This window comes from Acipenser ruthenus, chromosome 11, assembly GCF_902713425.1.
Source record: "Acipenser ruthenus chromosome 11, fAciRut3.2 maternal haplotype, whole genome shotgun sequence".
Classification (NCBI taxonomy): Eukaryota; Metazoa; Chordata; class Actinopteri; order Acipenseriformes; family Acipenseridae; genus Acipenser; species Acipenser ruthenus.
In genome coordinates this window covers 8,234,731-8,248,054 of record NC_081199.1, presented here as the reverse complement: position 1 = coordinate 8,248,054, position 13,324 = coordinate 8,234,731, and the positions used below count along the sequence as shown (strand labels likewise).

The following is a 13,324-nucleotide window of genomic DNA, read 5'->3' as shown; positions in this document are numbered from 1 at the left end:
GCCGTGGAAAGCATTCGTTTTTTATCACGTAGAAAGAACTGGATCATTATACAGGTTACATATTTGTTTTTTATTACTAATATTGGGAAGTTTACACAGTGATATTGATTGAGTGTGATTCAGTCTGATGAGCATTGGGCCAGACCCCCCAAAAAATTTTGACTGTGAAAATTGCCCTCAGTACTTCTGTTTTGCACCTAGGCTCCCTAGCAGTTCAGAGCAGATTTTGCATTGGCATCTGTTGTTGTCTTTAGTAGCAAATTATATATAAAATGTGTAAAATAACTCTAAATCCTCCGCTAACCAAGTAAGACATATATATATAACAATTTAACGCAGGGAGTAGTTTTTGTACACTGGAAGCAGTTATATTGGCCTTGTACATTTATATAAACTTAAAGCGTATTCCCTGGTGTTGGTAACTGTATTGATTTTATTACCCAAAAAACCCAACTTATTTTCCTTCTGAGTGTAAAATCTAAATATCCTATGACACTCTGACAACATCTGTGTTTCTCTCCAATATACAGCATCAGACTGATTCCTAGCATCCCTGCTTAATCACATACAGGCCCCCATCAGCCACCAGAATTAAAAAAAGCCAGAAAGTGAACAAATAAACTCCAGTCTAGTTAACTTGTTTACTGATACATGGAGGGGCACAAGCTTCCTGCCTCCTTGAATCCTGCATGTCACTTCAGGTATTGTCATGTATTCTAGGAGTCCGATAGGCATTCTCCTGCTACTGCTTTCAACACAGTTATTAGGTGTTTTAAAACTTTTAATTGATACATTTTCCTATTGAACCGAAAATTGTGTTTTTTTCAGAAAGAACCCAGAGAACTATGGATCTGTGACAGAAACCAGTTACTGGATCCACAGCAGTCTATTTGCTGTTTTCTGATGTGAAAGTCAGTCCAATTGTTAACACTAGCAGCGTTTAACTATTAAGAAGAGGTGTGATATCAATGGCAGTCTGCAATAACATTTTAGATGAATATAATTTTAATTAGAAATATTGTAAGTGCAATAAACAACTCAAAGTGGTGTTCAAATAATTCTCATGCCTAACTTCAGCACTCAATATTATTTTATAATGATAACATCATACTGATTTTGTAGGAAACAACGGGCGCTTTTAACATGGACTTACAAGGTAACAGCTCTGAAATATGTCAAAATGTATTAAAACTGTATGGGACACAAAGGGTGACACTTTTTTTGTGTATAAATGGAAAGCTTTACCATTTTAAGTTGATTAGAATAATTTGCTTTTTAATTTGTTTAGATTTGAATTTCATTTGAAATAGATACACATGGATGTTTTTACGATCGCGCTGTAGGTCTGAACAGGCGCCAGTGTACCCAGTCCTGTAGAACTGACCAGACTGTTTGTTTGGATTCGCTCCACCAAAGAGACCGTAAACAATCCTGTCCTAGCTTATCTCTATTAATAGCTCAGCCTGAAGGACTGTCACCACTGCTCTTAATACAATACATGAGTCCTGTTACAGAGCCTTGAAAAGCACTCATTAACAAGGAGGCTGTACTAAATGTTATAGGAGACTGATCTGGGGGGGGGATTAATATCTGGACACATTTTGTACAGATGTCCCTGTCCATAGACAAGTGATATGCTTTAATAAGTGTAATAAACCATAGTGAAAGTATTGCAAAGCCCAGTCAGCCTTCTCTTAATGCTTTCAATGTAATGCACTTTTGCAAGTCAGGTTGAAACCTTTTTGATTCACTCTTGAAGTCAAAGGAATACACCCCATTTATCAGTCCTATGTTTAAAATGATTTAATCGCATCAGTAGAACTGTTCTTACATTGCCTGTGGTTGTATTCCCACTGTTAAACAGAACGGTACTGTAACCACGGCGATGCGTGCGTGAGGACACTAAAAACACTACAGCAACATATTAACTTTGGCTGCTGGCACGCTTGGCAGATGCCAGGCTGGTCTGCCATGTACTCTTTGCCCGGGACACTTAAACAAGCCAACACATTTTTGAAAGCAAGCAGCCTGCTTCACTTCAGCATCCACAACCTGTAGATCTCAGCACCTATAAAACTAGAGCACTCACAGCACAAGCCCACCCTCTCCTTGAGGCTCGGACGGTCAGCTGCTGCCAGCCAGAAATAAAAGTTCAACAGCCCATTTACACTGGGGACATCTAATCCACTTCCATCCCATTGGAAAGGTTGCATGTGTTTAGGTTCAGAGTGTAAACACAGCTGGCTTTTATGCGATTATCTGCCCAGTAACATAGCTGGAGTGACTATAAATGCCACAATGAAAGATTCAATATAACATTATCTATGTGCGTGCGTGCGTGTGTGAATGTGCTATCTCCGGATGTTGCCTATGGTGTAGGGTTGGTACCTCTAGTTTGGCAGCCTGTAAGTACGTAGGTATGTACCAATTCTATTTGTATCAGTAGCCCGAGAGCCGGCCCTCTAATTCTGATCAAACTCACGACTGGATTCCTTTTTTCATGAGCGTTTCAGAATCTCAGTTGCTTCTTTGAGTCCTGGCTTCTGGTTGATAATGAAGGCTGTGGGTCACATTTACGAAGCTTTTCCTCCAGTGTTCCACTTTTTTTTCTAAATGGAAGAAATAACTCCAGTGCAAGGTAGAATCCCTCTTTTAAAAGAAAACAAAACTGATTATTTCTATCAGAGCAAATTTTGCACTGCAGCAAAAGCTTAGTTAATCTAGCCCTATATCCAATTCAACTTTACATGGCTACTTGATAGAAGAGGTTATTCCACTTAATGTAGTTTACTGTGGTGCCCTTGCTCACATTAAAATCCCTAATTGGCAAAACTAATGAAGACAGACTCTTTTGAGAACCACTTCGTGTCTGGGTTGGATTAAACTATTGGGTATGTGTTGGAAGATGTTTCTCTACATAGTTGTAATGTAAGTTAAAGTGCCCTATTTCGTTGTACTGATCCTGAGCTTGCAAAGGCTTGATCTTGGGATCCTACTGAAGAATCCGATTTAAACTTTGGGTGCACATTTGTAACATGCAGCTCTGTAAATCAGAATTGCAACAAAATGCAAATGTCAGATGGACACTTGAAACTATGCTTTGATCTTTTACTTGGCTGCAGCCCGGAGAACACTCATCGAGTTAAGTGTTTCTTGTTAATCTGAGCTGGTGACAGTACCCGGTAATTGTTTTGATGCAGTGGAGCAGGTGGCTTGTCCTTCTGTTCTTGTGGCTGCAGTGTTTGCGTGCTCAGGACAGAGCTCTCGATTCTCTGATGAGTTTTTGAAAGGCCAGGCACTCGCTCCCTCTCCCTCTCTCTGTGATGATGTTACTAAGGCCTGAGCTCAAAGTGTAAATAGCTCACAGCAGCTGCAGAGATGTTTCAGAGATCAGAGCAGTGCTGCCCAAGCCTGGGGCCCTGCTTTGTTGTGCTATTTCCAGCACGCCCTTTCCCCCTTCTCCTTCCAATAGCATTGTCAAGGGCGTGCGAGATAAGGCCTAGACACAGGTGAAACGAAGGGGATAAAGGGATACCTAAGAACTGGAGTTATCCAACCGTAGTATTGAGGAATCTTCACTGAGATGAATTCTCAGGGTATCGATGCGTCAGTTAGCAATGTAGAGGAATATGATGAAGACTTCTCATTACTGCAACCCTCACGACAAAAAGACTACTGTAGTACTTTGGACATGCTTTGTGAGATATTTCATTAAAAATGAAGCAACAATGCAGAAGGAGGGTTTAACTGCCTCTCTCTCCCTCCCTCCCTCACTCCCTGCCTTCTTGTCTCTCTCAGATGGAGATGGAGCCCGTCCTGGCTGCTGAGGCCACAGAGACTCCCCCCAGTGACACGGACGTGGTCCCCAACTGCACACAGGGGGCTCATGGGATGGGGGAGGGTCACCGGGGAAAGCTGACGGCCGAGGAGCTGGAAGCCATTGAAGACGAGGAGGTCCTGGACAAGATGGTATGCAGCAAGGAACTCTGGGACTGTGGTGGGCCAAGGTTACATTGGCTGCCGTGAGGAGATAACGCACATAGGGGCCATGATGGTTATTTTGTGTATGATAGGAAAATCAAAGATTGTGTTTATTTTATTTGATTGTATTTTACTTTGGTTCTAGTTGCCTGCCTTACATAACATAGGCTAGGTCAGCCAACTTGTCTTTATAAAAACAGCCTGCATCGTCCAGTAACCAGCAACTTTAGATAATAATATATAGATAGTAGACTATGTCGATGAGATACATGATATCGATGTGATAGCATAGGGTGTTGTGCAAGATGCAGGCTGATTTTCACACCACTAAGGTCAGCTTGCATCATACAGCACCCTATACTGTATTCTAGATCTATTACCAGCAGTACTCATCTGTGCTGCAAGGGGTGCTTACTAATATAAAGACATATACATGTATACATACTGTCAGGTCTAAATGCTGTGTTCAAACTCTCAGTAAGCTAGTCGGTTTCTTTTGCCCCCCCCCCCAACCCCCACCCCCCCACCCCTCCCCTTCCTGACAGATCGATGAGACGACAGATTTCGAGGAGAGAAAGCTGATCAGAGCGGCTATGAGAGATCTGCGCAAGAAGAAGAGAGGTTAGAGGGGAGGGGTGTTCCCAAGGGGGCAGGGGTCTGTAGGTCATTAAAGGGGATACTTGACATGTCCTACCTGTTCAATATCTGTACCTGTGTTCTGTGTGATTCTCTATTGTTTCTGTATCATTTCACTCAGAATTCTCGTTAGGTGTGTCACTGAAAATGTGTCATTTGAACTGCGTGTGATCCTGTGCTGACCCAGCCCCTCTACCGAGTCTCCAGTCCTGATCTGCTCCCCCGTCCTTCATACCCTCTCCCCCCTGACTTCATACCCTCTCCCCCTGACTTCATATCCTTTCCCCCCCTGACTTCATACCCTCTCCCCCCCTGCCTTCATACCCTCTCCCCCCCTGCCTTCATACCCTCTCCCCCCTGACTTCATATCCTCTCCCCCCTGACTTCATATCCTCTCCCCCCTGACTTCATATCCTCTCCCCCCTGCCTTCATATCCTCTCCCCCCTGACTTCATACCCTCTCCTCCCTGACTTCATATCCTCTCCCCCCTGCCTTCATATCCTCTCCCCCCTGCCTTCATATCCTCTCCCCCCTGCCTTCATATCCTCTCCCCCTGCCTTCATATCCTCTCCCCCCTGACTTCATACCCTCACCACCTGCCTCTGTTCCCCCTCGCTCTTTGCTGTCTTTCTCAACTCTCTCTTCATTCCAGATGCTCTGCTGGGTGGCAAACAGAGATCAGAGGAGGATCTAGGTATGGGGCTGAGGACTCTTGGGGCTCAGTGCAGTGTGTGTGTGTGTGTGTGCTTCTTTGAGTATGTGTTTATCCATCTGTGTATCTCTGTGTTCTTGTCTGTCTTCTGCGCGATTTGTGTACAGTGTAGTTGTGTGTACCATATATATATATTCTATGATCTACAGTACTGTGCAAAAGTTTTAGGCAGGTGTGAAAAAATGCTGTAAAGTAAGAATGCTTTCAAAAATAGACATGTTAATAGTTTATATTTATCAATTAACAAAATGCACAGTGAGTGAACAGAAGAAAAATCTACATCAAATCAATATTTGGTGTGACCACCCTTTGCCTTCAAAACAGCATCAATTCTTCTAGGTACACTTGCACACAGTTTTTGAAGGAACTCGGCAGGTAGGTTGGCCCAAACATCTTGGAGAACTAACCACAGTTCTTCTGTGGATTTAGGCAGCCTCAGTTGCTCCTCTCTCTTCATGTAATCCCAGACAGACTCGATGATGTTGAGATCAGGGCTCTGTGGGGGCCATACCATCACTTCCAGGACTCCTTGTTCTTCTTTACGCTGAAGATAGTTCTTAATGACTTTCGCTGTATGTTTGGGGTCGTTGTCATGCTGCAGAATAAATTTGGGGTCAATCAGATGCCTCCCTGATGGTATTGCATGATGGATAAGTATCTGCCTGTACTTCTCAGCATTGAGGAGACCATTAATTCTGACCAAATCCCCAACTCCATTTGCAGAAATGCAGCCCCAAACTTGCAAGGAACCTCCACCATGCTTCACTGTTGCCTGCAGACACTCATTCGTGTACCGCTCTCCAGCCCTTCAGCGAACAAACTGCCTTCTGCTACAGCCAAATATTTCAAATTTTGACTCATCAATCCAGAGCACCTGCTGCCATTTTTCTGCACCCCAGTTCCTGTGTTTTCTTGCATAGTTGAGTCGCTTGGCCTTGTTTCCACGTCGGAGGTATGGCTTTTTGGCCGCAAGTCTTCCATGAAGGCCACTTCTGACCAGACTTCACCGGACAGTAGATGGGTGTACCAGGGTCCCACTGTTTTCTGCCAATTCTGAGCTGATGGCACTGCTGGACATCTTCCGATTGCGAAGGGAAGTAAGCATGATGTGTCTTTCATCTGCTGCAGTAAGTTTCCTTGGCCGACCACTGCGTCTACGGTCCTCAACGTTGCCCGTTTCTTTGTGCTTCTTCAAAAGAGCTTGGACAGCACATCTGGAAACCCCTGTCTGCCTTGAAATTTCAGCCTGGGAGAGACCTTGCTGATGCAGTATAACTATCTTGTGTCTTGTTGCTGTGCTCAGTCTTGCCATGGTGTATGACTTTTGACAGTAAACTGTCTTCAGCAACCTCACCTTGTTAGCTGAATTTGGCTGTTCCTCACCCAGTTTTATTCCTCCTACACAGCTGTTTCTGTTTCAGTTAATGATTGTGTTTCAGCCTACATATTTAATTGATGATCATTAGCACCTGTTTGGTATAATTGTTTAATCATACACCTGACTATATGCCTACAAAATCCCTGACTTTGTGCAAGTGTACCTAGAAGAATTGATGCTGTTTTGAAGGCAAAGGGTGGTCACACCAAATATGGATTTGATTTAGATTTTTCTTCTGTTCACTCACTTTGCGTTTAGTTAATTGATAAATATAATCTATTAACATGTCTATTTTTGAAAGCATTCTTACTTTACAGCATTTTTTCACACCTGCCTAAAACGTTTGCACAATACTGTATATCTGTGTGTTTAGTGAGTACCCATTGTGGTTCAGTACAAGTGTGAGTTTAGGGTGATGTCCCCCAAAATGTCTTAGAAAACTTCTTATGGATATCAATAGATTAGAGAGCCAGATTGCTGAAACATACATTATAGATAGATAGATGATCATCAGAATAGGCCATCTCCTTGGGACATTCTAGGCAGTTTATTTTATTTGTCTTAGGAAATAGAAATGTAAACCCTTGTGGTAAGCTGGTTAAACCCATTGAATAGTTACCCGCTCCCCTCCACTGTGAATACTGGCTGTCTCCCAGCTGTGGCAGCATTGTTAACCTTTCCCTGCTCCCCGCAGACCAGCGAGAGAAGGAGCGAGAGAAGGAGCGTGAGACTCGACTCCAGGAGATGAAGCAGAAACAGGAGGAGAAGAGGAGCCAGACTGCCCGCGCTGGAGAGATGGTGGTCAGAAAAACAGAGAAGATCTCCCACTCTGGTAACCAAGGACCCCCTCGCTTTCACTGCCTAATCACTGAATATATATATAGTGGAGATGCTTGTATGTACAGAACATCACTGGCACGCTTGCTTTGTTGGGCACTGTTTATCCAGATTGGGTGTATCGGTGTGGCCAATCCTTAGCATTCAGACTCTAGGGAATGGCGGTAGCTTTTGCAGGAGTTCTGGTGTTTCATTTCATTGGGCTAATCAAGGTTTCCCATCTTAGGAACTGCTTTGCCCAGGTTTGATTTTGCATGGATATTTGTTGCATATAGAATATTAGATGCTCTCTGGTATTGTTGTGACAATGAGTGTTGGGACAGAAAGTGTAAAATAGTTACTAACCAATGTTAGGAAGTGGTTTTCCTCCTTCAGATTTTGTTTCACCCAGCACCTTAATAATGAGTAAATAAACACTCACCTCTCCAGCACTGTCATTGCCTGCACCTTAATAATGAGCACTAGTCTAAACACTCTATTCTCAGCTCTCCAGCACTACCTTGTTGTACCTTCTAGTATTACATGGTACCTGTGTGGTTCTCTGTGTTTCCTCCCTAATCTGATTTCTGATTGGACCTATAGTACTGCAGTAGGATTAAGGAATACTTTTATAGCACCTATATTTTCATAATATTTCATTTCTTACTGGTTTAATTAATAAGGTGGTTGTATAACTACTTTGCTTTGCTGCAATAGTTACTAAGCAGGGTAAATAATGAAAAGGCACAGAGAATGATAGCGCACAAGTGGAATAGGATATTAAACCAGAAAGGAGTGACATATTCAGAAAATGTCAATGGTATGGAGCCTTTCAAAGGGAAACGTCAGTATTAAACCCCCTAGTTTATTGAAGGCGGTGCACAGAGAAGCTGCAGCAGGTAATGGCTCAGGTACCCTGTCCTGCACGGTGTTCTCAGCACAGTCTTAACAACCTGGTTTGCTCTCCTGTCTCGCCTAGATGATGGCAGCAGGGCGTCCCGCACTACCACCATGGAGGCGAGTTACATGAAGAGATCTGAGAGTGAGTAGTATAACAGTGTAACTCTGCTCTATACCGAGGGCTTCAGTATCACATGACCGGTCTCTGTACACAGGGCTTCATTACTATAGGGACTGGTCACTATACACTGGTGTTCAGTGCTGTAGTGATTAGTCTCTATACACAGAGCTTCAGTATAATAGTGACTAGTCTTTACACAGTGCTTCATTGACAGTGACTGGTGTCTGTACACAGGGCTTCAGTACTATAGTGACTGGCCTCCATATACAGGTATCACAGGGACCAGTCTCTATACATGGAGGTGCCTGTTATCCACACATACCTCACATTTTTCCATCACCCATGGTGATGAAACTTGGTTTGGACGTTATAAGAATTTTTTTTTTTTGGTGAGTATCCGAATCTGGGTATAAATAGTTGCACCTGCCTGTCTGTACGTATGCACTAAACTAAAATTTGACTTCATGTTTGGGATAGCGAGGATCAACATACCTAATGCTCCTGGGTATCAGCTACACTTCTAATCCTGCGGAGTGTGAAAATAAATAACAGAGTGTATGCAGAAGAAACACTGAATCTTGAAGAAGTCCTTTGCTGGAAGCCATCTTGGAGTCTTGCGTACCATTCTTGAACTTTGCAGCATTGTTTGAATTTGAGGTGTTAATAACTTCTGAAGTTTTAATAAGGTTTCTGTAACTCGCTGCTTTCTCCTCTCTCTCTCTCTCTCTCTCTCTCTCTCTCTCTCTCTCTCTCTCTCTCGCTCTCTCTCTCTCTCTCTCTCTCTCTCTGAAATGCAGACAGCACAACCGTTGTTCAGACCAAATCCTCCTTCAGCTCCACTTCTTCCTCCACCTCTACCAAGAAGATGGGCAGGTGAGTAGCACTGACTCTGTTAGTCTGAACCCAAGGTAAATATAATCAGGAACTGGCTGGTTTGAATCCAGGTTGGGGAGCGCTACATTGGCCTTTGCGATCCAGTGGGTTGGGGTGGAATATTAGTCTTTGTTTAGTTCATCTCAACACGCTTCAGCAGACCCTACTGGTTGCCCCACCAGTCCAGACTGATACCCAGGCCTCCAAGGGTCCCAGTGCTTTGAATTGGGTGTTTCAAATTGGGTAGAAAAATGTGTAACACTAGTTAAAAATACAAACCTTGCAGAAAGGCAAAATAAGATTGATCAGCCCCATGGGCCTTTTAGAAGACACCTAGCAAGTGGAGCAGTCGGTCTTCTTTACATGGTGTCCAGCGAGAAAGTTTGCTGTGTCCCTCAATGAGATTGCAGGCTGATTTCCCCTGTGTGACCCGACCCCTCCTGTCTCCGGCAGTATCTTTGACCGAGAAGATGACTCGTCCTCCCGCGCTCTGGAACGCAAGCAGGCGGAGCGGCACAAGGAGATCATGAGGTCCCAGACCCTGCCCAAGACCTCTGCCACACAGGCCAGGAAAGCCATGATCGAGAAGCTGGAGAAGGGGAGCGGCAGGTGAGGCTGGCAGCCCTGACACTCAGTCATAGGCACTCATCTATTTCCTGTTTATATCCAATTGTAATGAAACTGTCTACAGCCACAGTTATTGAGAGAATCTGGGGGATATAAGCAGGAACCAGTCCCTCTGTCTTTACATATATATATCAAACTATCATTTTTACTAATGTTTAGATATGTCATTTATCCAATAGCGAGGAAACAATGTTTGGACATTCTGTAGCACAAGTTATTGAGAGAATCTGAATCTGAGGATGCACAATATCACACTGATTATGTGCATATACTGGATGTGGGTCATGGCTAATTTTGTATTGACAGCTGTGGCGGTGTACAGTCTGTAATCAAAGGGAGTTTTATTAAACCCGTAAAGGAATTGATGTGCGGCTCAGTGTGTGGATGGTGTAGTGAGCGCTGCTTCTCTCATCCGCAGCCCTGCAAACCCAGCTGTGTCACGGGTGGTCAAGGTTCAGAAGACATCCAGTTTTGGGGTGCCCAACGCCAACTCCATCAAACAGATGCTGCTGGACTGGTGCCGGGCCAAGACCCGCGGCTATGAGGTCAGACTGCCCCCCCACCCCCCCACCCCCCCTCCCATCATGTGCTCTGACACACCTCTCAGTGGATTTAAATCAAAGTCTTATTGTCCTCAACGGTGATTACAATTCTTCCTTTGAACCCTCTTGGTCGGCAGCACGTGGATATCCAGAACTTCTCGTCGAGTTGGAGTGATGGCATGGCGTTCTGCGCTCTGGTTCACAATTTCTTCCCTGAATCCTTCGACTACATGGCACTGAACCCCCAGAACCGACGGAAGAACTTTGAGGTGGCCTTCACCAATGCAGAGTGAGTACTGCGAGCCTGCAGTGCCCCCTGCTGACAGGCTCTGTCCCTGCGAGAGGTTTCCAATATTGATCACTGATGTGTTTCATTTCTCACTTAAGGAAGTCTGCAGTTTCAGTGTGTTATAGGCTCTTATACCCTGCTCCATGCTCCACATGCACTGACGCTAGAGACTTCCTTGAATGGGAATGATCAAGATTAGAGATCTATAACAATCTGAAATATAAACTACAACTCCACAACAGTCAGGGAAGTCGTGAAGAGCGTGTGTTCGGGTGGGCAGCCAGGGATATGGAACCGAAGGCAACTACAAACTGAAGCAGCCATCATGGAGACGTCCTTGTTTTCTGCTTTCCGTATTCAGAGCCCAGGATCTGGCAGTTAGTTGGCAGATCAGCATTATTGTTTCTCTATGTGTTTTAACAACTTGGAACAGCCTACATTTTCGAGTATTATACAGTAAAGTAAAGAAAAACAGTTTGTTTTCTAAAGTGAAAGTAGCTTTGACCTGAGTTCAGGAGCTGCTCTTCACTTCCATTTTGACAGGATGCTGTACTGGCTAGATCAGCTACAGGGTCATTCTAGCAGTAGGAGCCAGCACTGGCTAGTGAGCAAAGCACAAGATGGCACTGTCTCTGTGGCAAAAGAGAAAATGACAACGAGAACTGATGATCAGCTCCTGAAGACATGTGAAAGCACCTTAACACAGACTACTTCATATCAAAAGACATGCAAGGACAGTCATTGCAATTGCAATCCCCCTAAAAAAGATAATAGCCTTTAATATGTTTTCAAGGACAGTAGCTTTTTAGGGTTTACCTCCAGAAGAATTTTTCAGCTCTGTGTGACACAGTTGCCATGACGCCAGTTACAAACAGTTACTTCAGTCCAGGCCTATGCTCTGCATACAGCCCCCATCCCCATGCCTACCAGGCATTCTTTTCACCAGCCTCTGCCAGATACACAGGCAATGGAATACACCTCTGGTCAATGTATCTTATTCTCCTCTGTTTATATGTTGTGAATCCTTGGAAACTATTAGTTCAATTTGCCCAGTGTTCCAGTAAAGTTCCTTGAAGATAACCAGAAGCGGGCGTCACATGACCAGTGGTGTAATCTGTGTACTTAGCTAGCCAATCAGAAAGCTGGACAGACAAAGAGATTTATTTATCCTTAACATAAACTAAACACAAAATGAAGTAATGCGGACCTGTTGGGCTTCCAGATTTAAAGGAGCAGTAACCAAGGTTATCAAATAACATTTCTTTCGAGTATTATCATTGGTCCCCCTTTTCTACAAACTGAATCATAAACAAAGCAGAAGACCATGCTATTGCTGGAAAGATGCTGCTGCTTCCAGTTGCTCACGTAATGCTGAGTTCCGATTTGAGGGTCAGATATTTCAAAGAGCATATTGTTCTAGTAAACTGTCTATTGATTTTATTAAGGTGCCCACTAATTCCAGTGCCAATCTTAATTGTACATTTTCAGCCCCCTTATTTGATCCCAGTTGTTTTAAAGTATCACTCGCATGCAGGTACAAAAACAAGATAAATGTTTGTGAGCTACTAAATAAAGCCAAGTATTGTATCTGATGTTTATAAATCCTAATTTACCTAACCAGAACCAAGATCACAAGGTTATCCATTCCTAAACCCTGTTCTCCAGCACCCCTTGGAGGCAGAGGTGCTTCTGTACACCCCCTATATATCCCTTGTCTTCTCTACTAAAAAATACATAACAAACATTTTGGAGTTTTAATGCCCCTTCAAAGTTGCTACACAAAGGGTGCTGAACCATTCCTCCAGTCAAGCGCTGAGTTGGGAAGGAGCTTAGGGCTCGATTCTCTTCTCTACGCTTTCCCTCCCTCTCTCTCTCCCTCTCTCCATCCTTCCCTCTCTCCCTCCCTGTCTCATTTGATCCATGTTCTGTTCAAGGCTGTGATGAACCCTTCACTCCTACTGGACTCATCCTTTTGTGGTTTCAAGAGCTCAGTGCTTAGACCAAGTATATCCAGCAGGTTCTGGTGTAATTAGTGTCCCTGTCGTTCGTTAGCTTCAGTCTTCGTTTTCACTGTTTTATTTCTAATTGAATGGGCTGTGTAGGTTACAAGACTACCATGTTGGTCTGCACCCATACCTTTCCAGTTAGAATTCCGTGTACCTGTTCCGCATATTTCATTTCTTAGAACTTATTCAAAGTGAAAAGTTTAATTAAACAGTTAAATAAGAGATACTGGACTTATTTACAACACCATTACAGATCAGTGCAGCACTGAACAGTACATTTGAAAGTTTGCTAGTCCTAACAGTCTGCTTATTGAAAATATGTGCAGGTGTCACCTTATTTTTTTATTGAACAAACCCATTTAAACTCCCCAAGCGGATTCATTTTCCCTCCTGTGTTTGCTTACAGCTCTTCTGTATTCATGAGTGCTGAGCTTTGCTGTGC

The 13,324-nt window shown here is 43.7% G+C and overlaps 1 protein-coding gene across 7 annotated transcripts in view; it reads left to right on the top strand.

Annotated features, from left to right (window-relative positions):
- The window catches only part of LOC117426709 (smoothelin-like), an 82,615-nt gene that overhangs the window by 59,379 nt on the left and 9,912 nt on the right, over positions 1 to 13,324 (top strand). For 5 of the 7 annotated variants that reach the window (XM_059033258.1, XM_059033259.1, XM_059033264.1 and 2 more), the window contains 9 exons: positions 3,799 to 3,969; positions 4,527 to 4,602; positions 5,271 to 5,312; positions 7,403 to 7,540; positions 8,504 to 8,566; positions 9,343 to 9,418; positions 9,872 to 10,027; positions 10,464 to 10,590; positions 10,725 to 10,876. In XM_059033258.1, the coding sequence (XP_058889241.1) occupies positions 3,799 to 3,969; positions 4,527 to 4,602; positions 5,271 to 5,312; positions 7,403 to 7,540; positions 8,504 to 8,566; positions 9,343 to 9,418; positions 9,872 to 10,027; positions 10,464 to 10,590; positions 10,725 to 10,876 (1,001 nt within the window). The remainder of the gene's footprint in view (positions 1 to 3,798; positions 3,970 to 4,526; positions 4,603 to 5,270; positions 5,313 to 7,402; positions 7,541 to 8,503; positions 8,567 to 9,342; positions 9,419 to 9,871; positions 10,028 to 10,463; positions 10,591 to 10,724; positions 10,877 to 13,324) is intronic. The other 2 variants (XM_059033261.1, XM_059033260.1) reach the window with 2 other exon arrangements.